The sequence below is a fragment of the Loxodonta africana genome, chromosome 6 (genome assembly GCF_030014295.1).
Source record: "Loxodonta africana isolate mLoxAfr1 chromosome 6, mLoxAfr1.hap2, whole genome shotgun sequence".
NCBI lineage: Eukaryota > Metazoa > Chordata > Mammalia > Proboscidea > Elephantidae > Loxodonta > Loxodonta africana.
In genome coordinates, this window is record NC_087347.1 from 105,414,067 (window position 1) to 105,441,553 (window position 27,487).

Genomic DNA, 27,487 nt, shown 5'->3' on the forward strand with positions numbered 1-27,487 from the left:
GTCAGCCCTTTGACTTGTGGCAATGCCATGCACAATGAACAAAATATTGCCCAGTCCTGCGCTATACCCATGATTTGTTGGGGATTGGACTGTTGTGATCCACAGGGTATTTATTTGTTAATTCTTGGAAGTAGATTGCCAGGCCTTTCTTTCTAGTCTGTCTTAGCCTGGAAGCTCTCTGAAGTTTATCTGCCACAGAAATACCTGTGGCACAATTTCCAGTATTACAACGACATAGAAGCCACCAGAGTATGATAAACTGACAAACAGGTGGTGGTTATTAATACTACTTATTATTAATGCAGTAAAAAAAAAAAATTAAGTTATAAAGGCATTTGATAAGTGGTAAAAAAAAAAAAAAAAAAAAGACCATCCACAATTTTTTTTTAAAAAAGTACAAATTATAGGAACTATAGTCTATTATTTAATAGTTATAAAATTATCACTGGGACAAATTATCATTGGCTATTTCAAGGCTATGATTAAACTGATCATTTTTTTGCTAATGACAAAAGCATACAGAGTTTTAGTAAGCAATATAGCAATGACAATAAGTTTTGTTAAACAATGGCATAGAAAAACAGGAGATGACACAAATAACCCATATAAGAAATGAAATGGGGGACATTACAACAGACTCAACTGAAATAAAAAAGTCTTGTAACAGAGCATTATGAAAAACTATACTCCAACAAATTTGAAAACCTAGAAGAAATGGACAAATTTCTAGAAACACACTACCTACCCAAGCTAATACAAAATGATGTTGAAAATATGACCAGACCCATAACAAGAGAAAAGATTTAAAAAGTGATTAAAAAAAAGTCCCAACAACAACAAAAAAAACCCTGGCCCAAATAGCTTCACTAGAGAATTCTACCAAACATTCAGAGAAGAGCTTACACTAGTACTACTCAAACTGTTTTAGAACATAGAAAAGGAAGGAATACTTCTGAATTCATTCTATGAAGCCAGCATAACCCTGATACCAAAACCAGACAAAAAGACCCCAAAAAGAAAAATTACAGCCCAGTATTTCTCATGAATATAGATGAAAAAAATTTCAACAAAATTCTAGTGAATAGAATTCAGCGTCATATCAAAAAATTATACACCATGACCAGTAGGATTCACACCAGGTATGCAAGGATGGCTCAACATTAGAAAATCAATCAATGTAATCCACCACAAAAATAAAAAGGAAAGAAAAGAATCACATGATCCTCTCAATCGATGCAGAAAAGGTATTTGACAAAGTCCAACACCCATTCCTGATAAAAACTCTCAATAAAATAGGTACAGATGGGAAATTTCTCAACATAATAAAGGGTATCTATGTAAAACTAACAGCCAACATCATTTTTAATGGAGAGAGGCTGAAAACAGGAACAAGACAAGGAAGCCTTTTATCACCATTCCTGTTTAACACTGGACTGGAAGTCCTACCTAGAGCAATAAGACAAGAAAAAGAAATAAAAAGCATCCAAACTGGTAATAAAGACGTTAAACTGTCTGTATCTGCAGATAAAATGATACTATACAAAGAAAACCCAAAAGACTCCATGAAAAAACTACTGAAAATAATAGAAAGATCCAGCACAGTAGCAGGATATGAGACAAATATACAAAAATCTGTTGGATTCCTATACACCAATGAAGAGAATGATGAAAAGAAAATCAGGAAAACAATACCATTTATAATAGCCCCTAAAAAGATAAAATACTTAGGAATAAATCTAACCCAGGATATGAAAGACTATACAAAGAAAACTACAAAACAAGAAAACAAAAGACATCTACATAAACAAAAAAACATACATGGTTGTGGATAGGTAGACTCAAAATTTTGAAAATGACAATTCTACCCAAAGCAATTTACAAATACAATGCAATCCTGATCCAAATACCAACCACATTCTTTAAAGAGATGGTAAAACTAATCAATAACTTTATATGGAAAGGGAAGAAGCCCTGGATAAGTAAAGTACTATTGAAGAAGAAGAACAAAGTAGGAGGACTCCCATCACCTGACCTCAGAACCTACTATACAGATACAATAGTCAAAACAGGCTGGTACTGGTACAACAGCAGATAACATTGAGCAATGGAACAGAACTGAGAACCCTAATATAAATCCATCCACCTATAGTCATCTGATCTTGGACAAGTGCCCAAAGCCAATCAGATGGGGAAAAGACAGACAGTCTTTTTAACAAATGGTGCTGGCAAAGCTGGATGTCCATCTGCAAAAAAAAAAAAAAAAGAAAGAAAAGAAACAGGACCCATACCTCACACCACACACAAAAACTAATACAAAATGGGTCAAAGACCTAAATATAAAGCCAAAAGCTATAAAGCTCATAGAAGAAAAAATAGGATCAGCGCTAGAGGCCCTAATACACAGCATGAACAGGATAAAAACCATAACCAACAACACACAAACTCCAGCAGATAAGCTAGGTAACTGGGATCTCCTAAAAATTAAACACTTAATGCTCATCAAAAGACTTCACCAAAAAAGTAAAAAGAGAGCCCACAGACTGGGAAAAAAATTTTGGCTATTACAAATCAGACATTATCAATTCAGGTCTAATTTATAAAATCTACAGGAAAATCAAACACCTCTACAACAAAAAGACAAATAATCCAATTAAAAAATAGGCTAAGGAATGTCTTCACCAAAGACACAGATAAATGAGGAAATGCTCATGGTCACTAGCCTTTAGAGAAATGCAAATAAAACCACAATGAGATACCATTTCACTCTGGCGTTAATGGCACGAACCAAAAAAACAGGAAATAACAAATTTTGGAGAGGTTTCGGGGAGATCGAAACTCTTATGCACTGCTGGTGGGAATGCAAAATGATACAACCATTTTGGAAAATGATATGGCGCTTCCTTAGAAAGCTAGAAATAGAAAAACCATATGATCCAGCAATCCCACTTCTAGGATGATATCCTAGAGAAGAGTCGTCACATGAATAAACATATGTACGCTGATGTTAACTGCAAAATTGTTCACAATAGCAAAAAGATGGAAACAACCTAGAAGCCCAGCCACAGATGAATGGATAAACAAACTATGGTACATACACACAATGGAGTATTACGCAATGATTAAGAACAATGGTGAATCTGTGAAACATCTCCTAACATGGATCAATCTGGGGACCGTTATGTTGAGTGAAATAAGTCAATCACAAAAGGACAAATATTGTATGAGACCACTACCGTAAAATCTCATGAAAAGGTTTGTACCCGAAAAGAAAAAATCTTCGATGGTTATGAGGGAGGGGAGGGGTGTGGATGAAAAGCACTAAATAGACAATAAGTGGGAACTTGGGTGAAGGGTAAGAAACAATAATGGGGAAGCTAGTACAGTTTGTCCAAGGCAAGGTCATGGAAGCTCACTAGACACATCCAAACTCCCTGAGGGACCAAATTGCTGGGCTAGAGTTGTGGGGACCCTGGTCTCAGGGAACATCTAGCTCAATTGGCATAACATAGTTTATAAAGAAAATGTTCTAACATTCTGCTTTGGTGAGTAGCATCTGGGGTCTTAAAAGCCTGTGAGTGGCCATCTAAGATACCCCATGGGTCTCACCCCTTCAGGAGCAAGGGAGAATGAGGAAAACTGAAAGACACAAGGAAAAAATTAGTCCAAAGGACTAATGGACAACAACTACCATGGCCTCCAACAGGCTGAGTCCAGTACAACTGGATGGTACCTGGCTACCACCACTGACTGCTCTGACAGGGATCACGATAGAGGGTCCTGGACAGAGCTGGAGAAAAATATAGAACAAAATTCTAACTTACAAAAAAAGATCAGACTTACTGGCCTGACAGAAACTGAAGAAACCCTGAGAGTATGGCCCCCAGCCACCCTTTTAGCTCAGCAATGAAGTCACTCCAGAGGTTCACCCTTCAGCCAAAGATTAAAAAAAACAGGCCCATAAAACAAAAATAAGACTAAAGGGGCACACTAGGCCAGGGACAAGGATTAGAAGGCAGGAGGGGACAGGAAAGCTGGTAATAGGGGACCCAAGGTTGAGAAGGGAGAGTGTTGACATGTCGTAGGGTTTGTTAACCAATGTCATAAAACAATACATGTACTGTTTAATGAGAAACTAGTTTGTTCTGTAAACCTTCATCTAAACAAAAAAATTATTTCTAAAAACAAAAATTCTTCAGCTGAATACTTCATCAATTTACTTTCAACTTTGCCTTTTAATAATGTAATTTTGTATGCATACAAATTATTTACAAGTGTGGCTTTCTTTCTATAATTTCTACAAGAAGCACATTTTATAAAATAAAAATAACTATCATAATTATAGAAAAAAATGGCATAGAATTTGATGAAGTAATCCCAGACTTAGCATTTATGTTAAGAAAATATAAAAGAAAAGAAATCGATTAGCAATGGAAACTAATTTTAGTCTAAAACTGAAATCTACTTAAGGAAATAAAAAAAGAAGGATAAAGATGGTTTGGTACTTTTATGTTTTAAACACTGCGGTTATGCATTCTATGTTCAATTAGTAAATTGTTTATAATAAAACAAAAAAATTCATACACTATAAAGAGTAAAATTGTGGAACAGTGTGGATCAAGTTTAAAGATTACTGTCCTCATAGACTACCATAGGCAAAGTAAATAGGTGATGAGATTTGGAGAAGATATTTCCAATGTCCAAAATTAACAAGATACTACTGGTTAGAATATATCAGGTGTTCCCACAAATCAACAACAAAAAGCAAGAAACTCAACAGAAAACAGTTAGCGGTTCAGATGGAGACAATGAATGACTCTTAATATATGAAGTAATGTTCAACTGCAATACTAATCAGAGAAATACAAACAAAAGCAACACTGAGAACATTCTAGAGCCATCAATTTGGCAAAACTGAGAAGCTGGACAGGACATCGTTGCACCCTTCACACTCCTTCCTTGAGCTGACAAGATCTGGAGTGAGGCTGAGATAAAGGGTAAAGGAGGCACTTAAGCTGGTCTAGTCAAAGCTAGGAGTCACTGGGTGTTCTAAATGGTTAATGTACTCGGCTGCTAATGGAAAGGCTGGAGGTTTGAGTCCACCCAGAGGTACTTCAGAAGAAAGGCCTGGAGATCTACTTCCGAAAAATTGGCCGTTGAAAATCCTGTGGAGCACAGTTCTGCTCTGACACACATGGGGTCACCATGAGTTGGAATTGGCTCTACAGCGACTGGTAAAATCAAAGCCAATGATCTCCTCCTGACACCCAGGCCAAGCTCAGCTTTTGGTGGGGAGTTGCCCAGGCTCGTAAAGCAGTTTTGAACTTGATCTTGTCTCATTATGAATCTCTCTTGGATGTTTCATGTCCCCTTCTGGGGGACAGTCTAGGACAGGATTCAGAAACACTACATGCTATCCCTGGGTAAGACTAAATATGGTCAGAAAATAGTGCTTGTTATTTAAAATTAAAATAGCTATTTCGAGTAGTGAAATCGTGGATGTTTTGTTTCCTCAACTTTCTTTCTTTTAAATAAATATATACATATTCCATCACAGCTAGCAAACAAAAGCATACTTTATTGTCTAGTGTTGGCCAGGGTGTCATTCCAGTAATGAATTGCATTACACAATTAACAGGTGTCCCATTGTGCAGCTAATTAGCACATTTATCCTATATGGCTTTTCCTGTTAGTAATACATTCATGAATAAATGCATTGTCTCCCAGTTTGAACATGTCCCACATACCTTTGTAGCTTGCATATCACCTATCACAACGCTAAGCACATAATAGGCTGAAAATATGAAAACTAAACTAGCAAAAATTGAGATGATTCTTTATTTCTAAATATCCCATATATACAACACGCCCATCACCTTTCTCTTTCCTCCTGTCAATCTCATTTTACTTTTTCTTCAAGGTTTTTGTTGTTGTTGTTTACAAGTTAATAAGAACTCCCCAGACAGGGAATTCCCCTTGTCCGATTTCTTTCACCTGCCCTGTGTTCACTGGGGACAATGGTGGTTCAGTGGTAAAATTCTTCTCTTCCATACCAGAGGCTCACATTTGATTGCCAGCCCACGTACCTGAAGCACAGCCACCACAGTGGAAGCTTGCGTGTTGCTATGATGCTGAACCGGTTTCACTGGAGCTTCCAACTAAGGCAGACTAGGAAGCAAGGCCTGGCAATCTACGTCCAAAAATCAGCCAGTGAAAACCCTATAAAACCCTATGAATCACAATGGTCCAATCCCCTTGGCCATGGGGTTTCAATAAATCAGGAGCCAACCTGACAGCAGCTAACCTCTACAACCACCCTGTATTCATCTCTCCTCAGAACACAGTAACTTCCAATTTCTTATCTGACAAATAATTTTATTTTTCATAAACATAGCTTAAATCTACCCTTTAAAAAACTATGCTCTCAATGAAACATAGGGACCTTTTAATATATTGAAAATGAGTCCATTTAATCCAGTAATCTGTTAATCCCATAAATCAAGATCCATTATCTCATTTATTTATAATTATTTTTAGACTTCAAATCTCAGGAGAAAAAAAAAAAAAACCTTGTTTGTATGTTCTGTGCAGTATAGAATGTAGAACTTTCTTTGAAAACTCTAATTCTGATTTAGAAAATGATGATCATAGTGAGAACAAGGGGAAATGTTATAGTCCTGTACCTTAGAGTGGAAACCCAGGTGGCATAGTGGCTAAGAGCTACAGCTGCAATCCAAAAGTTTGGCAGCTCGAATCCGTCAGACACTCCTTGGAAACTCTATGGTAGTTCTACTCTGTCCTATGAGTCGGAATTGACTTGAATACAATGGGTTTGGGGTTTTTTTTTTTGGTACCTTAGGGTGGAGCCCTGGTGGCACAGTGGTTAAGAGCTATGGCTGCTAACCAAAAGGTCAGCAGTTTGAATCCACCGATGATTCCTTGGAAACCCTGTGGGGCAGTTCTGCTCTGTCCTATTGTGTCACTATGAGTAGGTATCGACTTGACAGCAATGGGCTTTTAGTTTGGTACCTTAGGACCTTGCTACCTGAACAAGAGCAATGACACAAATTGAGGATGTGAACAACTAGCATAGTTATATAAAATTGAGTTAAAGAATTTTTATTACCTTAGTTTCTTCCCTCCATCTGCAATTTTAGCTTTTTGAAGATAGCCTTCTTTTTCAACCATCTGCAAGAAGAACACATATGTTAAAACTGTGACAAAAAGACTGGAGAAACCCCAAGAATATGGCCCTTGGACATCCTTTTAGCTCAGTAATGAAGTCAGTCCTGAAGTTGATCCTTCATCCGAAGATTAGAAAGGCCCATACAACAAAACAAGACTACAGGGGAACACCACCCAGCAGCAAGGACTAGGAGGCAGGAGGGAACCGGAAAGCTGGAGACAGAGAACCCAAGGTCAAGAAGGGAGCGTGTTGACATGTGTTGTGGAGTTGTTCACCAATGTCATAAAACAATATATGTACCAACTTTTTAATGAGAAGCTAGTTTGTTCTGGGAACCTTCATCTAAATTAAAATAAAAAAAAAAAACAACTGACAAACTCCTATGCATTAATAGTCTGGATGAACTTAATGCATTCCAAGAGCCATTGCAGTGATGGAAGCTTCCAGTCATAGAACTTCATTACTAATGCATAGATAGCTTATGGGAAGTGCCTATAAGATCATAGTCATTACAAGCAGTTAAATTTCCAGAAGGCAGACTATGAAGAGGAAAGTGAATGATTTGTTAGATAGCGATACACCTTTACTCATGTTTTAATGATTTTTTGTAGTTATTATCAAGAAAATACAGAGCAAAACATGCACCAATTCAATATTTTCTACATGTACAATTCAATGACATTGATTACATTCTTCGAGTTGTACAACCATTCTCACCCTCCTTTTTGGAGTTGTTACTCCCCGTTAACATAAACTCACTGCCCCCTGAGGTTCCTATCTAATCTTTTGAGTTGCTGCTGTCAATTTGATTTCTTACAGATATATCTGAAAAGAGCATAATGCTCAAGGCAGACATTCTTCACTAGTTAAGCTAACCTATTGTTTGGTTGTAAGAAGACTTCAGGGGATATTTTTGGTTTAAAGTTTAAAGATTATCTCAGGACAATAGTTTTGGGGGTTCATCCAGTCTTCATGGCTCCAGAAAATCTGGATTCTATGGAAATTTGAAATTCTGTTCTTCATTTTCCCCATTTTGAGTTCTGTAATGGTAGCTGGGCACCATTTAGTTCTTCTGGTCTCATGACAAAGGAGGCAGTTGTTCATGGAGGCAGTTAGCCACACACCCATTTCCTCCTCCTATTCCTCACTCTCCTTCTTCCTCTGTTGCTCCAGGCAAATAGAGACCAATTTTTGTGTCTGGGATGTCTGCTCAAAAACTTTTAAGACCCCAGGAACTATGAGCTAGGAGGTAGAACAGAAACACCAGGTATGTTATTAGGCCAATTATCCAGGACGTCCCATGAAACTATGTTGCTAAACCTCCAAACCAAGAAATCAAATCCCATGAGGCATTTGGTTGTACATAAGCTACCTCAGCTGCATTGACATTGAGGTTATTTGCTTACAAAAATGATTTTAAAAATAGTTTCTTCCTTAATTTTACCTGTCATCTTTGAGAGCTTTTTCCTTTTCACTCCTCATCCCTATTTCCCTATGTACCACTGGAGAGAGAGAGCAGAAGGAATTCAATGGAACCAGGTAAGTGAACCAACTGATACAGTATTTCATGCACTTCATTCAATTATCAAGATACGCTATAGCATCATCTCATTATCTTCTTCCACGATGGGAATTTGATTCCTGTCCTATTTATATTTATTAGCTTTCATTTTTAATACAGCTGGAAGTTTCTTAAACAAGATTCAATAGCAAAGGTTTTTTTGGGGGTTCAAGATATAACAAATAACACAACATGAATGGTGATGTATTGGCTTCCAGAAAGTCTATAATGGGTGGTTTAATTTCTTAGTGCCCTATTTCTACCACCTCATTTGCCTTACTAGGGCCCTGCTGGTGCAGTGGTTAAATGTTTGGCTGCTAACCAAAAGGTCAGCAGTTCGAATCCACCAGTCTCTCCTTTGGAAACCCTCTGGGGCAGTTCTACTCTGTCCCATAGAGTTGCTTTGAGTCAGAATTGACTTGATGGCAATGCTTTGAGTTTATCTGCCCCACACCACTATCCCAAGTCCCTAATCTGTGTCCCGTCTTTTCACTCTTACTGAGTTGCCAACACTTCTCCTGTGCTATCTGCTAAGAGCTTTAAAAAGTCACCTGGTGAATATCAGAGGACCACAATCCCCCAGTGTCATTCCATATGCTTTCTTCCCAGTTGTCATACTCTCCCTCTGCTATGCCATCTCTTCTTTGCACAGACTCCTAAATCTACTTTAAATATCAGTTTATATATCTTTTATCAGGAAGTCCTTCCATGATTCCTCTGAAATCACTTTGAAGTGCTGTCTTGAATCTCCCTTTGCCTTCTGTCATTACTGCTGTTAAACCACTTATCAGATCCGATTGTAATTGCCTGCTTATTTGGTTGCTTCTGCACCTGCACTGCTGTGAGCTCATTAAAGGCAAAGGACTATGTCTTTCACACCTGGATTCCCAGCATTTAGAGTACTTACTGCCATCAGTAGTCACAATAACAAATATTGTTTGAGTGGATGAATGAATGGATGTTTAAATCTTTACAGCAGATTCAATCAAGCAAAAAAAAAAAAATCATCTGTAATGTTAAACAAATGAAAGAAAGAGATATTTGGGGGTAAATGAGTTGTGCTAACACAGTACAGTTTCACAGGTCAAACAATTCCCTGTTTACAAGGCCTACTTTGGTACAGGTGAGATCTTTTTTGGTTTGTTAATTGTATATTCCTCATACATAGTACAGTACTAAGTTTTCAAGGTGTACTTGATAAATACATTTCGATTGAATAAATGATGAACATGATAATGAAAATGACTTATGGAAATAATATGAAGTATTTTTCACATGTCTACATTTCCAGAAAAGAACTTCTTTTCCTTCAGCATACGCTCCACAAGTCTGAAAGAGTTTAAGGAAGCATCCTTGGATAATTTTAAGAAGCATGGTGTTCAATGGTCGACTTTTTGCATTTGGATACATCTGATTTGTTTTCTTTTTCCACCTTTTATTCTACATATACTGTCCCTTTTTTACGGTGTCAGGTAATCTTATTTGTCTACCCCATAAATCTTATATAAAATTGTAATATTTAACTTTGGGCATCACTGGTTTCTATAAATATTTGGAACAAAGATGTTTTCAGTAGCAATTAGTATTGCAGAGGAGGTCCCTTCCTTTAAGAATGTACATTGACAAAGTGTGTTGTGCAACTACCAATGAAATTGCTTGCTTTATTTAAACTTTCTTCTGATTAAAAAAAAAAGTTATGAAAAATCGGAACTGATCTATCAAAAAGGTACAGAACCTCTCAACCCACCATGAAAAATCGGCGTATGAAATCTCAGCTAAGAATATTACTTTTGTTTGTTTTAAAATAGTCACTAAAAGACTGGTGGGTGGGCCCACAATGATGTGTTATAATGATGTATTATTGATGGCTATTTCTCTAAAAACCCATTGCTGTCAAGTCGATTCCAACTCGTAGTGACCTTATAGGACAGAGTAGAACTGCCTCATGGGGTTTCTAAGGAGTAGGTGGTTGATTCAAACTGTCGAACTTTTGGGTAGCAGCCAAGTTCTTAACCACTGCACAACCAGGGATGCATTCCTCTAAAAAGAGAAGGGAAATGTGAAAGGACAAAAGTGAAGTCTCTTACAGGGAGAAATCACCACAAGTAGGCTTGAGATGTAGACCACAATATTCCTTCTCCTAGAGTCTATAAGCAATATTCCCCTGGAAACCTCTGGTCCTTTCTCAGGATAGCTGAGATTCAAGTCAGTGGATGGATTTCTCATGTTAGAACATTATAAACATGAGATATTGCCATCAAACAGGCCAAGCCATTCCTACAGTTCTCAGTCAATGCAATAGAGTTACCAGTCATGACTAACTAAACAGTTGTACCAGGAGTAGGAAGCAAGAAGAGCTGAGGAACACTTTAGTCATCCTCTCTCAACTCACTTTCCAGAGTTCAAGCTGCCTTTCAGGCCATTAGAAGAACCTCATGTACTTCTCTACTATGTACTATTACCTACTACTGCCATGCATTTTTTTTACATATATGCTTTTCTTGTTGTCGTTGTTGTTGTTAGCTGAACCCAGTTGATTCTAGCTCATGGTGACTCCATGTGTGCAGAGTAGAACTGTTCCATAGGGTTTTCAAGGCTGTGACCTTTCAGAAACAGCTCACCAGGCCTGTCTTCTGAAGCATCTCTGGGTGGGTTTGAAATGTCAGCTTTTCATCTAGTAGTCTTGTGCTTAACCCTTTGCATCACCCAAGGGCTCCATATGCATTTCTACATGTAGTCATATACATGTACTAGTCTCATACTTATTTCCACTTTGGGGATCAGGAGTTCATTTCTTTCCATTGTCTCTTGTACATGATGTCCATTCATTCATTCTTTCAATAAATTTTCAATGAGTAACTCCCTACAGTCCCCAAAACGCAAGATATTTTGCTTCCATGGGACTGTAAAGATTAATAGGCCAGCCATGATCTTTATAGATGTTTGCACTCTTGCAAGCTCACATTCAAGGTACTCTTATTCCTCTTTTTAAGTGATAGCATACCCCCTCTAGCCATCTCAGGGACTCAGGCCAGCTTTTGCCCGGATAGAAAGCTCCAGTAAGGCTTCTCCAATTAAATCACTGCATTGTGTTTTATCCCATGCTAGCAAGAAAAGCTTCTATGATATACTATATTATTCCTTGGTATATTCCACGATATACCTTATTATTCCTTCTCATCATACTTTGAAAACCTTACAAAGTTCAAGGCACTAGAAATCAGTTATTCTGTGAAGCTCATAGTGAGCTGAAAAAAGTATTAGAGCAAACAGAAGATTTTTTATGTGGGTTTATACATGGTACTTTACTAATTATTCTAATTAATTATTTATACTTTATGTTAATCCCATGTCTGAAAGGACAATAATCTATAAATTATAGTTGAGTAGGTCGGGACTCAGATGCTTTTTTCTCTAGTAATTTACAAAATTTAAACATAGTTTTATATCTAAATTTAGGATTCTATATGCCAAGATCCAGGGCAGATTGAAGTTTTTTAAAGCAGTTGTACTCCCTAAACTATTCATACCTAAGAACATCAATTTTTAGATGTTAAGTCTGGGTTCTTGAGCTATTTGTCCAATGTCCCCTAGAAACACTATTTAACCTTAACTGGTATGAAAGATTAGTAATTTGTCTAGATTGGATGCCAGCCAGTCTGTTGGCATTGAGGAAGTGTTTATCAGACACAATCGTGCTGAGATACAGATGAGAAGAATGAATGGCAGTAGGATACCCAGACAGCACCTGTTTATCAACCTAAGTTGGAGGCAATGGACAAGCCAGGAGTAGAGAAAACAACCTTTGATTAATGATAAAAATACTCAAAGAAAGATCAGCCTGGGCTATAATCACAAGTATAGACACTGTAATTTTTTATGTGAAGGTTCTGTTTTTCTCAGACACAACAAGTATAATTCCAAACAACCGATTTCTCTACGCCACTCTACCCAACAGTATAAGTTTTTAAAATGGAAATTCATCGATTTTGACAAAGACTTTCATCAGGTTTTGATGAGAGGGGATTAGCTTTTAACACCAAACCACATGGTACTTACGCGTTATATTTGCTCTGCTAATGTATTTAAGTTGTTGTTCTCCTTTCTTCTGATTCAGTGTTCATTAACATCTTCTGACTCCTTATTTACCATCTTGGGTACTTCGATTTAGAATGTGGATGACTTAGAATCATATATCCCTCATTACAAATATATACTTCAGAATTACAGTTTATACGTCGGATTCTTACAAATTTATTTACCATGAAATAGTCAGTCCCAAGGGCTCATCATCTCAGATAACACCAATAATATTGATAAATTTTATTTTCTGGACCCACAGAGGTGAGACAGACCCTAACTCTGAACGATGTGAGCCCTTCCAAGCCCTGCCTGTGATACTTGCTGGATGACTAATTGGTCTTCTATGAGAACTTTGCATCATCTCCATGTAATTAAACCCTAGGCCACTGTGGTTTTCAAGCAGATTCAGCATTTAATTATTTTCCAATTTAATAATGAGGCACCTAAAATATTTTTTTCTGAACTTTTAATTGATTATAGTACTTTGGGTCAATTCTTGTTTTTTTTTTTAATTTTTTTTTAATTAACTTTTATTGAGCTCGCTCAAGTGAACGTTTACAAATCAAGTCAGACTGTCACATATAAGTTTATATACACCTTACTCCGTTCTCCCACTTGCTCTCCCCCTAATGAGTCAGCCCTTCCAGTCTCTCCTTTCGTGACAATTTTGCCAGCTTCCAACTCTCTCTATCCTCCCATTCCCCCTCCAGACAGGAGATGCCAACACAGTCTCAAGTGTCCATCTGATATCATTAGCTCACTCTTCATCAGCATCTCTCTCCTACCCACTGTCCAGTCCCTTACATGACTGCTGAGTTGTCTTCGGGAAGGGTTCCTGTCCTGGGCCAACAGAAGGTTTGGGGACCATGACTGCCGGGATTCCTGTAGTCTCAGTCAGACCATTAAGTATGGTCTTTTTGTGAGAATTTGGGGTCTGCGCCCCACTGATCTCCTGCTCCTTCAGGGGTTCTCTGATGCACTCCCTGCCAGGGCAGTCATCAGTTGTAGCCGGCCACCATCTAGTTCTTCTGGTCTCAGGATGATGTAAGTCTCTAGTTCATGTGGCCCGTTCTGTCTCTTGGGCTCTTAGTTATCGTGTGACCTTGGTGTTCTTCATTCTCCTTTGATCCAGGTGGGTTGAGACCAATTGATGCATCTTAGATGGCCGCTCGTTAGCATTTAAGACCCCAGACGCCACATTTCAAAGTGGGATGCGAAAGTTTTCATAATAGAATTATTTTGCCAATTGACTTAGAAGTCCCCTTAAGCCATAGTCCCCAAACCCCCGCCCTTGCTCCGCTGACCTTTGAACTATTCAGTTTATCCTGGAAACTTCTTTGCTTTTGGTCCAGTCCACTCCAGTTGAGCTGACCTTCCATGTATTGAGTATTGTCCTTCCCTTCACCTAAAGCAGTTCTTATCTACTAATTAATCAGTAAAAAACCCTCTCCCACCCTCCCTCCCTCCCCGCCTCGTAACCACAAAAGTATGTGTTCTTCTCAGTTTATACTATTTCTCAAGATCTTACAATAGTGGTCTTATACAATATTTGTCCTTTTGCCTCTGACTAATTTCGCTCAGCATAATGCCTTCCAGGTTCTTCCATGTTATGAAATGTTTCATAGATTCGTCACTGTTCTTTATCGATGCATAGTATTCCATTGTGTGAATATACCACAATTTATTTACCCATTCAGCCGTTGATGGACACCTTGGTTGCTTCCAGCTTTTTGCTATTGTAAACGGTGCTGCAATAAACATGGATGTGCATATATCTGTTTGTGTGAAGGCTCTTATTTCTCTAGGGTATATTCCGAGGAGTGGGATTTCTGGGTTGTATGGTAGTTCTATTTCTAACTGTTTAAGATATCGCCAGATAGATTTCCAAAGTGGTTGTACCATTTTACATTCCCACCAGCAGTGTATAAGAGTTCCAATCTCTCTGCAGCCTATCCAGCATTTATTATTTTGTGTTTCTTGGATTAATGCCAGCCTTGTTGGAGTGACATGGAATCTCATCGTAGTTTTAATTTGCATTTCTCTAATGGCTAATAATTGAGAGCATTTTCTCATGTATCTGTTAGCTGCCTAAATATCTTCTTTAGTGAAGTGCGTGTTCATATCCTTTGCCCACTTCTTGATTGGGTTGTTTGTCTTTTTGTGGTTGAGTTTTGACAAAATCATATAGATTTTAGAGATCAGGCGCTGGTCGGAGATGTCATAGCTGAAAATTCTTTCCCAGTCTGTAGGTGGTCTTTTTACTCTTTTGGTGAAGTCTTTAGATGAGCATAGGTGTTTGATTTTTAGGAGCTCCCAGTTATCTGGTTTCTCTTTGTCATTTTTGGTAATGTTTTGTATTCTGTTTATGCCTTGTATTAGGGCTCCTAACGTTGTCCCTATTTTTTCTTCCATGATCTTTATCGTTTTAGTCTTTATGTTTAGGTCTTTGATCCACTTGGAGTTAGTTTTTGTGCATGGTGTGAGGTATGGGTCCTGTTTCATTTTTTTGCAGATGGATATCCAGTTATGCCAGCACCATTTGTTAAAAAGACTATCTTTTCCCCAATTAACTGAAACAGGGCCTTTGTCAAATATCAGCTGCTCATATGTGGATGGATTTATATCTGGGTTCTCAATTTTGTTCCACCGGTCTATGTGTCTGTTGTTGTACCAGTACCAGGCTGTTTTGACTACTGTGGCTGTATAATAGGTTCTGAAATCAGGTAGAGTGAGGCCTCCCACTTTCTTCTTCTTTTTCAGTAATGCTTTGCTTATCCGAGGCTTCTTTCCCTTCCATATGAAGTCGGTGATTTGTTTCTCTATAACGTTAAAAAATGACATTGGAATTTGGATCGGAAGTGCATTCTATGTATAGATGGCTTTTGGTAGAATAGACATTTTTACTATGTTAAGTCTTCCTATCCATGAGCAAGGTATGTTTTTCCACTTAAGTATGTCCTTTTTAATTTCTTGTAGTAGTGCTTTGTAGTTTTCTTTGTATAGGTCTTTTACATCCTTGGTAAGATTTATTCCTAAGTATTTTATCTTCTTGTGGGCTACTGTGAATGGTATTGATTTGGTGATTTCCTCTTCAATGTTCTTTTTGTTGATGTAGAGGAATCCAAGTGATTTTTGTATGTTTATCTTATAACCTGAGACTCTGCCAAACTCTTCTATTAGTTTCAGTAGTTTTCTGGAGGATTCCTTAGGGTTTTCTGTGGATAAGATCATGTCATCTGCAAATAGAGATAATTTTACTTCCTCCTTGCCAATCCCGATGCCCTTTATTTCTTTGTCTAGCCTAATTGCTCTGGCTAGGACTTCTAGCACAATATTGAATAAGAGCGGTGATAAAGGGCATCGTTGTCTGGTTCCCGTTCTCAAGGGAAATGCTTTCAGGCTCTCTCCATTTAGAGTGATGTTGGCTGTTGGCTTTGTATAAAAAAAAAAAAAAAAAGTATAGATGCCCTTTATTATGTTGAGGAATTTTCCTTCAATTCATATTTTGCTGAGAGTTTTTATCATAAATGGGTGTTGGACTTTGTCAAATGCCTTTTCTGCATCAATTGATAAGATCATGTGGTTTTTGTCTTTTGTTTTATTTATATGGTGGATTACATTAATGGTTTTTCTAATATTAAACCAGCCTTGCATACCTGGTATAAATCCCACTTGGTCGTGGTGAATTATTTTTTTGATATGTTGTTGAATTCTATTGGCTAGAATTTTGTTGAGGATTTTTGCATCTATGTTCATGAGGGATATAGGTCTGTAATTTTCTTTTTTTGTGATATCTTTACCTGGTTTTGGTATCAGGGAGATGGTGGCTTCATAGAATGAGTTAGGTAGTATTCCGTCATTTTCTATGCTTTGAAATACCTTTAGTAGTAGTGGTGTTAACTCTTCTCTGAAAGTTTGGTAGAACTCTGCAGTATAGCCATCCGGGCCAGGGCTTTTTTTTGTTGGGAGTTTTTTGATTACCGTTTCAATCTCTTTTTTTGTTATGGGACTATTTAGTTGTTCTACTTCTGATTGTGTTAGTTTAGGTAGGTAGTGTTTTTCCAGGAATTCATCCATCTCTTCTAGGTTTGCAAATTTGTTAGAATATAATTTTTCATATTAATCTGTTATGATTCTTTTAATTTCAGTTGGGTCTGTTGTGGTGTGGCCCTTCTCTTTTCTTATTCGGGTTATTTGTTTCTTTTCCTGTATTTCTTTAGTCAGTCTGGCCAATGGTTTATCAATTTTGTTAATTTTTTCAAAGAACCAGCTTTTGGCTTTGTTAATTCTTTCAATTGTTTTTCTGTTCTCTAATTCATTTAGTTTTTTTTTTTTTTTAATTCATTTAGTTCAGCTCTAATTTTTATTATTTGTTTTCTTCTGGTGCCTGATGGATTCTTTTGTTGCTCACTTTCTATTTGTTCTTTTTTTGTTCTATTTGTTCAAGTTGTAGGGACAGTTCTCTGATTTTGGCTCTTTCTTGTTTTTGTATGTGTGCATTTATCGACATAAATTGGCCTCTGAGCACTGCTTTTGCTGTGTCCCAGAGGTTTTGATAGGAAGTATTTTCATTCTCGTTGCGTTCTATGAATTTCCTTATTCCCTCCTTAAGGTCTTCTATAACCCAGTCTTTTTTCAGGAGGGTATTGTTCAGTTTCCAAGTATTTGATTTCTTTTCCCTAGTTTTTCTGTTATTGATTTCCACTTTTATGGCCTTGTGGTCTGAGAAGATGCTTTGTAATATTTCAATGTTTTGGATTCTGCAAAGGTTTTTTTTTATGACCTAATATGTGGTCTATTCTAGAGAATGTTCCATGTGCACTAGAAAAAAAAGTATACTTTGCAGCAGTTGGGTGGAGAGTTCTGTATAAGTCAATGAGGTCAAGTTGGTTGATTGTTTTAATTAGGTCTTCCGTGTCTCTATTGAGCTTCTTACTGGATGTCCTGTCCTTCTCCGGAAGTGGTGTGTTGAAGTCTCCTACTATAATTGTGGAGGTGTCTATCTCACTTTTCAGTTCCGTTAAAATTTGATTTATGTATCTTGCAGCCCTGTCATTGGGTGCATAAATATTTAATATGGTTATATCTTCCTAGTCAATTGTCCCTTTTATCATTATGTAGTGTTCTTCTTTATCCTTTGTGGTGGGTTTAAGTTTAAAGTCTATTTTGTCAGAAATTAATATTGGTACTCCTCTTCATTTTGCTTATTGTTTGCTTGATATATTTTTTTCCATCCTTTGAGTTTTAGTTTGTTTGTGTTTCTAAGTCCAAGGTGTGTCTCTTGTAGGCAGCATATAGACGGATCGTGCTTCTTTATCCAGTCTGAAACTCTCTGTCTCTTTATTGGTGCTTTTAGTCCATTTACATTCAGCGTAATTATAAATAAGTAAGTGTTTAGTGTTGTCATTTTGATGCCTTTTTATGTGTGTTGTTGACAATTTCATTTTTCCACTTACTGTTTTGTGCTGAGACGTTTTTCTTTGTAAATTGTGAGATCCTCATTTTCATAGTATTTGACTTTATGTTTGCTAAGTCGTTATGTTTTTCTTGGTTTTTATTTTGAGTTATGGAGTTGTTATACCTCTTTGTGGTTACCTTAATATTTACCCCTATTTTTCTAAGTAAAAACCTAACTTGTATTGTCCTATATCGCCTTGCATCCCTCTCCATATGGCAGTTCTATGCCACCTGTATTTAGTCCCTCTTTTTGATTATTGTGATCTTTTACATATTGACTTCAATGATTCCGTTTTGAGCATTTATTTTTTTTAATTAATCTTAATTTGTTTTTGCGATTTCCCTATTTGAGTTGATATCAGGATGTTCTGTTCTGTGACCTTGTGTTGTGTTGGTATCTGATATTATTGGTTTTCTGACCAATTTCCTTTAGTATTTCTTGTAGCTTTGGTTTGGTTTTTGCAAATTCTCTAAGCTTGTGTTTATCTGTAAATATCTTAATTTCGCCTTCATATTTCAGAGAGAGTTTTGCTGGATATATGATCCTTGGCTGGACGCTGGCTCCAGGCTCCGAAAACAGTCACTGCTTCCCTGTAGTTGTTCGTTTTCCGTCTCTGTCACTCAGGTCAACTCTTTAAATCTGTGTTTGTTGTTCAGGGTTCGTAGATTGTCGTGTATGTGATCGATTCACTTGTTTTTCCGAGTCTTTGTTGCCAGAGGGATCCGAGGTAGCGTCTACCTAGTCAGCCATCTTGGCCCCCCCAATTCTTGTTTGTTTTGATGGTTTTTTAAAAAATGAGGACACAATCTTATTTGGTTACATCCTTTCACCTCTGCCTGATATGTTACTTTCCATCTTAAATCTCTGCTTCTTTACAAGCAGTAAAATAGCTATTTCTCTCTTTCATCTTTCCTTTGGCTTTCCTTTTCTTCACATTCTTTTCAGAGTGCACCCCTTTCCTCTTAGGGACTCATTGCTTATGTATTTCTTCATAGCCTGCAATTATTTCTATGCTGTCTCTGTTTTTGTTGCTATATTGAATCTTTTGACCATATGTGTGGACTAGTGGTGGACACAAGCTATTAAGAACATCAACAAAAGCAGAAACAAAATCAGATTAAAATCCAACTGATCTGTAGCTAATATAATACTAATAGTTTTTCAGAATTAATTTTAGAAGTACCTTACACTTAGCTCCAGAATGAAATATGACGCTTAAAGAAACATGCAGGATGCTTTGCCTAATAGCATACTCATAAAAAGTGGTCAATCAGAATTCTCAGGTGGAATACAAGGATTGCATGAAAAGGAGAGCTGAATAAAAGCAAAGAAAAATGAGTCTGTTTCACACATGAGGGAAGCCCAGAAAAGGGCAAATATAAATTCCCAAAGAAGGTCTTGAAAACCTGGTCTTGATTTCAAGCCCCAGAATTAGGTATGGTTGGCTCATTATAACCTGTTTATATCCTTATATATGTGTGTGTATATATATATACCCATTTGCCATCCAGTTGATTCTTACTCATATTGACACCGTGTGACAGAGTAGAACTGCCCCATAGGGTCTCCAGGGCTGTAATCTTCACAAAAGAAGACTGCCACATTTTTCTCTCATGGAGCGGCTGGTGAGTTTGAACTGCCTGCTGACCTTTTTGTTAGCAGCCAAGAGCTTAACCACTGCACCACCAGGGCTCCTTCATATATATATACACACACACGCATATATATGTATATATACATGTTATGCAAAGCTTCATATATATATATGCATATATATATGTTATGCAAAGCTTTTACGGATATTCTCCCTTTTTCTCTTTCTCGGGATGAGAAAACATGTTGAGATTTAGGGATTGGTGATTGGCTAAATGTCTTGAACCATATTTTAAACGTTGGGCTTGGCAAAGCACACACTACGTTTCGCCAAGTGCATTTCCACATCATTTTTAAACCCCTGGGTATTTCACGGAAAATTTTATGCATGTGCCTTTGATTTATTTGCCCCAACTCACCAAAATATCATTTTGTAAAAGTTATTGGATGTTCTTAGAACTCCCACAAGCCTTTTTTCTGTGCCTTTCCTCTTGCAAAGGTGTGTTCCATTTGATTATCACCAAGAAATTCAGGTTCTGTTTGGGAGGTGGCTGATGAGGGAACATCTTTGTATCTCAATAACTTTCTTCTTTCGTCTGGAGGCCTTCTCTGTGTCCCACCTTTCCTTCTCCTCTTCCGTTTCTCTTTTCTTCTCTCCTGAATTCTATTTCTTTGTGTCTTTGATATAAGTATATTGCTCTTTCTCTCCCCGACACTGGAGTTCAGTGAGAATGGCCTTCCCGGTTACTGTCCAGGCAACCTATTACTGTAATTCGATAGTTTTGTTATAACCTAATTTGAGACCAGGCAGTAGAGAAGGAAGGATTGCTCAATGTTAAAAGCTTTTTGTTGTTACTGTTGTGTCTGTATTTTTTTTTTTTTTCTACTCTAGATTTAAGTGAGCTTCAAATGTGAGCCTGGATGGGAGAATGTATTATAACTTGTTTTTATGTTTCAGTGATTTCCAAATTCCATATGATAACTCAAGGCTCCTGGTGATCTGAGCGCTGCCTCCTTCTCAGCCATGACTTCTGCCTCATTTTCCACTTTCCCTGTATTCTATCCTCTATGGCCTTCTTGTAGTTTTGGAAATGTAGCAACTTTTTTTCACCTTCAGGCCTTTGCACTTGTTTTTCCTTCTGCTTGGACATTCCTCTTCCATTTCTTTGCTTGGCTAACTCCTATCCATCCTGCAAATCTCATCTTCAATGCCCCTTTCAAAGAGTGCTTTCATGATTACCTAAAATAAGGTAGATTTTCCCTCTTTCACTGAAACATGTTCTTCTTCATAACACATTTTCTAACTTGCATATACCGAATTATGTGTGCCTTTATTTTTTTTTTATTTGATTAATATCTCCCTGCATCACTAGGACAACAGCTCCTAGAGGAAAAGGACATGTCTATTTAGCATATCATTGCACACCCCAAATCCAGCACAGTGCTAGCACAGTGATGACCTCAACAATTACTTGAATTAATAAACACACTCCTGCTTCAGAAAAGGATGGACACATAAATCAATGAACATTAAGACAGTTTCTATTGGAATTATTTAAATTTATAAGTTCTCATGAACATACAATATATAAAAATATTGAATTAGACTGCCAAAAGAACTAACAAATCTGTCTTGGAAGTAGTACAGTCAGAATGCTCCTTAGAAGCAAAGATGGCGAGACTAGTCTTACATACTGTGGACATGTTATCAAGTGGGATCAGTACCTGGAGAAGGACATCACGCTTGGTAAAGTAGAGGGTGAGCAAAATAGAGGAAGACCCTCAATGACATGGATTGACACAGCGGCTGCAACAATGGGCTCAAGCAGAACAACGATTTTGAGGATGGCTTAGGACCGGTCAGTGTTTCGATCTGTGGTACAAAGGGTTGCTATGAATTGGAACCAACAAAATGGCACCTAACAACAACATTAACATACTATCAGCTTGAAGGTTTGGGAAGATGTTGTTCCAGAAAACCTAATCTGATCATATTAGAGGAGAATTTTGAAAGACTGCAGAGCTTTTGGAAATGTTTGCAATTTGAGGAAAGCACAGCCTGATCGAGAGAACTGTTTTCCCAAGTGGCTGTTCTTTGTTTTCAAATAAGAAAACACTGTCTGCTCACAATGTCTTTCATCCTCAAAGTCCTCCCAAGTATTAACTAATCCACAAAATGATATCTGGCTCTGAAAGGTAGAATTTGTGACTTAAGGTTTATCTGCACAAGCCTGCTTTGCCCCCAAGCCACGGTAACTTCCTGAGCTCTGTCCGAACTCCTTCAGCTCCGGAGGCAGCAGATGACTCTCTAAAACCGGCCACAGGCTTTGGACTCCTGCAGGGTTCTCCACAGACATGCCTTATACTCTTTTGGTAAAAATAAAGAAGGTAAAGATTTAACATGTTATAAGCAGGGTTATTTTTCCTGAACATTTTTTTTAAGGGAACAAGGGAGAGTGTCCTGAAGATAGGTCTCCTGAATAGTGATAATATGGAGTATACAAGATCAGGAAACAAAATGCCTATTAGTATATTCGATATTTGATGTATGATAGCTTCAACACATGATAGCACCTTGTTAAGCAGCCACATGGAATCTCAGAAAATAATTTAGGTCTCTATATCTCACTGAAAGCATATGAATTTGTATACTGTGTAGCATAAATAACTTCACCTATCATTGAACTATGTAGTTTTTAGTTTATTTTATTTATTGTACTTTAGATGAAGGTTTACAGAACAGACTAGCTTCTCATTAAATAGTGCACATATTGTTTTGAACTAGGTAGTTTTCACAATGAGATTTTTGACTCTAATAAGGAATGTGTTTTTGCCAATATTTGAGAAAAATGAATGATTCCTCTGTTTAACCATGTTAATAATAATCTACTTTATTAAAGAGAACATTAAGAGGTAAATCATGGCTACTAAATGGCAATAGTATCTACTGGAGCATCTGCAATGGCAGATTTCACTTCTGTAAATTATTTTTCAACAAAGACAGTCAATATAATAGTATATTTTACCAGTTATACCTAAAGTCAAAGCCTCTCATGATTTCTGAGAATTTTCAGGGCAGTCCTGAATATGAAAGATCTAGGAAATTATATATATATTATACATATATAATAAATTATATATGTATAGCATAAAATATTGGAAACAGATAAGTTTGAGAATTCATATGGTGAAAATAATTAGTAATATACCAACTTAAAGGATTTTATTATTTTCTAAAGTGTTTCAGTGCACGTTTTAGTACATATGGTAGCTCATCCTGGTAGGCACTACCAAGAGTATCTACTACAAGAATCTACAACCCATTGCTATCGAGTCAATATTGACTCATAGTGACCCTATAGTACAAAGCAGAACTGCCCTACAGAGTTTCCAAGGAGCACCCGGTGGATTCAAACTACTGACCTTTTGGTTACTACCCATAGCACTTAACCACTATGCCACCAGGGTTTCCATGAATCTAGGAAAGACTCTGAAAACAATACTGAGGTATGATGGGAATAAGGACTGTAGCATGTCAGAACTGGGGAGAAAATACGTGAGAAAGTCCAGGTAAAAAGAAACTAAGGTTGGATTAGGCAGATGTGAAGAAAAAATTATATGTTCTGGAAATAATTTCAATAGCTGGTGTAAATGACATTAGAAAATTAAAAATTAACCAGAAGTTGCTTTGGGTAATTGCTTATTTTAGCATTGCACAATTTAATGGTGAAAGTTATAAATAAGAGTTGTACAGGAAAGATAAGCATTTCCATTTTTAATATAATATTAATAAGAAATTCAATTTAAATAAAGACTAATGGATAAAAGTTGATTATAATCTGTGTTCACAAGTCACAGTAATATAAACAAATACTCAAACAAAAGATCCAGGGAAAACTGAGTCAGAAATAGGAAGTAAATTGATTGGTAGTTCCAAAAATGTATAGAGCTAGTAGCCTGCTTGCTGTCTTTCTGTGTGTGTGTATCAAAGAGAAAGAATGTCAAGAGAGAGGCACACATAAGCAGAGAAAAAGACTTAGAGATATTGCAAGCTCATGAGTTTAACAAATTATTGGTTTTGCTTTTATTTAGTGTCATTTCCTAATGTCACTTCCCAAGTTTTCTGACCTCAAATAGAGCATTGAGCACACAGATGTCAACTCAACGGCAACTAACAACAACAGTATACTATCTGTATTATGAGACATTCAAAATGAATTTCATTTATTAAGAATTGAGGCTGCAGAGTCAGGACAGTGGGCTATACCCAAGTAAATCGACAAATCACCTTAGTGAGAGGAAGGTAAATTGAGAAAACTATTTCTGAACATTCTATTTGTTTCTCTGATATTAGCTTATGAAATAAAGCCATAACACATATACATTATTGAAAATGAGATACATAGTTACCGATTAAAGTTAAATAATAACAATAATCTGGATTTTAAAAATTCATTCATATGTTTTATTTTAAAAATTTTGGGACAACTTTAGGCACTGTTCAAATATAATTGCATATATATGTGTGTATACATATATATGTTTATATATATAATATACTTATGCTATACACATATATATGTATGTAGCTCTATTCTCAAACTTTAGTTATGTTTCATCAAATACTTTAGAACATTCACATGTGCTGTATTTGTAGAGCACAGCTATTTAGGATTATTTATATGTATTTATGGGTTGCTAACCAAAAAGTTGTCGATTCGAATGCACCCAGTAGCTCCATGGAAAGAAAGGCCTGTCAATCTACTCCAGTAAAGATTACATCCAAGAAAATGTTATGGAGAAGTTCTACTCTGTTACACATGGTGTCTCCAGGAGTCAAGGGCCTACTCCAAATTTATGGAAAAGGAACACAATTACTTTATTATTCATTGGACAGCTATAATGTACCTAATAAAAAAACAGCAAATGAGGCATATTCTTCCCTTCAAATAGCTTATAATTCAGGAAGAGAGATAAAAAGTAAAGAGTCAATCACAGTGTGATTGGACTAGGATAGAGACAAGACCTGGCTGCTATTGGGAGGGACAATCAAAGAAGGGCTACCTAATTCAAATTTGGTGAATCAGAGAAATACCTCCCAGAGAAAATGCTAGAAAATGAGACCTGAGTAATTAATTTTGAAAAATAAGATATTGTTATATCTAATTAAGTTGAAAAAATTGACTTCATTATAAACAACAGGCTTGTATTTATTAATATTTGTAGCTACCAGCATTATTTTAATAAACCTTTACATCAGCTGACAAACATGTCTTTTCTGAACAAGCACTGAGTGCCAAAGCAATGCAAGGCAAAGTAGGGCATATAAAAGAAATACGAGTCATGGTGTCTAATTTCAGGGCATTTACAGTATAACAGTATAACTGTGAAATAAGAGTTGAACAACACAAAGTGTTGTATGAGCATGTATTGAAATGAAGGGAATATAATAAATTCTATGGAGAAAAATAAATTAGCATAAGAGAGAAGGAGTGTGGATAGGAAAGGTACTTTTTTTTTTTGGAAAGGAGATCAGAGACCCAAACCAATGAATATCACTATCGAGTCAATTCTGACTCATAGCGACCCTACAGGACAGAGCAGAACTGCTCCACAGGGTTTCCAAGAAGCAGCTGGTGGATTTGAATTGCTGACCTTTTGGTTAGCAGCCAATCTCACCTATCTAAAAAGGTGATATTTGAACAGAGATGTGAACCAAATGAAGGAATGAGATTTAAAAAAATTCTGGGCACAGAAGGTATTATTGCATTCCAGGCAGAGGAAAAAGTAGATGAAATGGCACAGAGGAGAAGCTATAAAGGCCAGTGTGGCTGGAACAGAATGAGCCAGAAGAGTCAAAAAGGTAAGTTCAGAGAGGTAACAGGCTACCTGTAGGACCTTGAATGTTTTTCTGCTTTTGTGGTTGGGATAAGACACTAAATGGTGTCTTATCCCAAGAGGAAAAAAAATTAGAGACAGAAAAATAAGACAATCATTTTGGGAAATATTTATTCTAAAGTAAAGCATAGTAATGGGGCAACACCTGGGGGTGGGGGCGGGTGAGTGGCCTAGAACATGCAAAGTAAAGGAAAAGAAAAGAATGGAAACAAGTAAAGGAATATTTTTGGTATAACCCAGTCCCGTCGAGTCGATTCCGACTCATAGCGACCCTATAGGACAGAGTAGAACGGCCCCGTAGAGTTTCCAAGGAGCACCTGGCAGAATTGAACTGCTGACCCTTGGGTTAGCAGCTGTAGCACTTAAGCACTACGCCACCAGGGTTTCCAGTTTTTGGTATTGAGGATGAAAAATCTCAAAGATAACAGGGATGGAATAGCAGAAGAGGTAAAGTCATGATGGTACAATATCCTATAAATTGAAGGCACTGGAAGCATGATGACCAATGTGAAATACAACAAGAAGGACAAGTTGAATGAGGATGGAGCAAAGAGCATCACGTTTATTAAAAAGGAGGTCATTCAAAGAAAGAGGTAATAGAATATATCAGAAAAGTTGGTACTTATATGTTTTTGACAACTCTAATATTTCATTCAATCATGTTATTTACAATATTTATAGTCATAAGGAATTATTCTAGTCATTAAGATACAGCAACAAACAAAAGTTTAAAAAAATTCCTAATCTTAGGAAATTAGAGGAAATGATTATTACTTAACTAACAAAACAACAAAAAGCCTATGTCACGGAAGATCTAAATGCCACAATCAACCAACTTGACCTCACAGACATATACAGAACACTCCATCCAACAGCAACCAAGTATACTTTCTTTTCTAGTGCACATGGAACATTCTCTAGAATAGACCACATATTAGGTCATAAAGCAAGCCTTTGCAGAATCCAAAACATTGAAATATTACAATAAGGCCATAAAAGTAGGAATCAATAACAGAAAAAGCAGGGAAAAGAAATCAAATACTTGGAAACTGAACAATACCCTGCTCAAAAAAGACTGGGTTATAGAAGACATTAAGGATGAAATAAAGAAATTCATAGAATCCAATAAGAATGAAAATACTTCCTATCAGAACCTTTGGGACACAGCTAAAACAATGCTCAGAGGTCAATTTATATCAATAAATGCACATAAACAAAAAGAAGAAAGGACCAAAATCAAAGAATTATCCCTACAACTTGAACAAGTAGAAAGACAGCAACAAAAGAAACCCTCAGGCACTAGAAGAAAGGAAATAATAAAAATTAGAGCAGAACTAAATGAAATAGAAGACAGAAAAATAATTGAAACAATTAACAAGACCAAAAGCTGGTTCTTTGAAAAAATCAACAAAACTGACAAACCATTGGCCAAACTGACAAAAGAAAAACAGGAGAGGAAGCAAATAACCCATATAAGAAATGAAATGGGTGATATTACAATAGACCCAACTGAAATTAAAAGAATCATATCAGATTACTATGAAAAATTGTACTCTAACAAATTTGAAAACCTAGAAGGAATGGATGAATTTCTAGAAACATACTACCTATCTAAACGAACACAAACAGAGATAGAACAACTAAATAGACCCATAACAAAAGAAGAGATTGAAAAAGTAAAAAAAACTCCCAACAAATGAAAGCCCTGGCC

At 36.8% G+C, this 27,487-nt stretch overlaps 1 protein-coding gene across 12 annotated transcripts in view; it reads right to left on the reverse strand.

Annotated features, from left to right (window-relative positions):
* The window catches only part of ARHGAP15 (Rho GTPase activating protein 15), a 710,746-nt gene that overhangs the window by 604,596 nt on the left and 78,663 nt on the right, over positions 1-27,487 (reverse strand). For all 12 annotated transcript variants that reach the window (XR_010322327.1, XR_010322332.1, XR_010322330.1 and 9 more), the window contains one exon: positions 7,124-7,185. Coding sequence is in view for 6 of the 12 variants with exons in the window: in XM_023542980.2 (XP_023398748.1) it covers positions 7,124-7,185 (62 nt within the window). In the remaining 6 variants the exon portion in view is untranslated. The remainder of the gene's footprint in view (positions 1-7,123; positions 7,186-27,487) is intronic.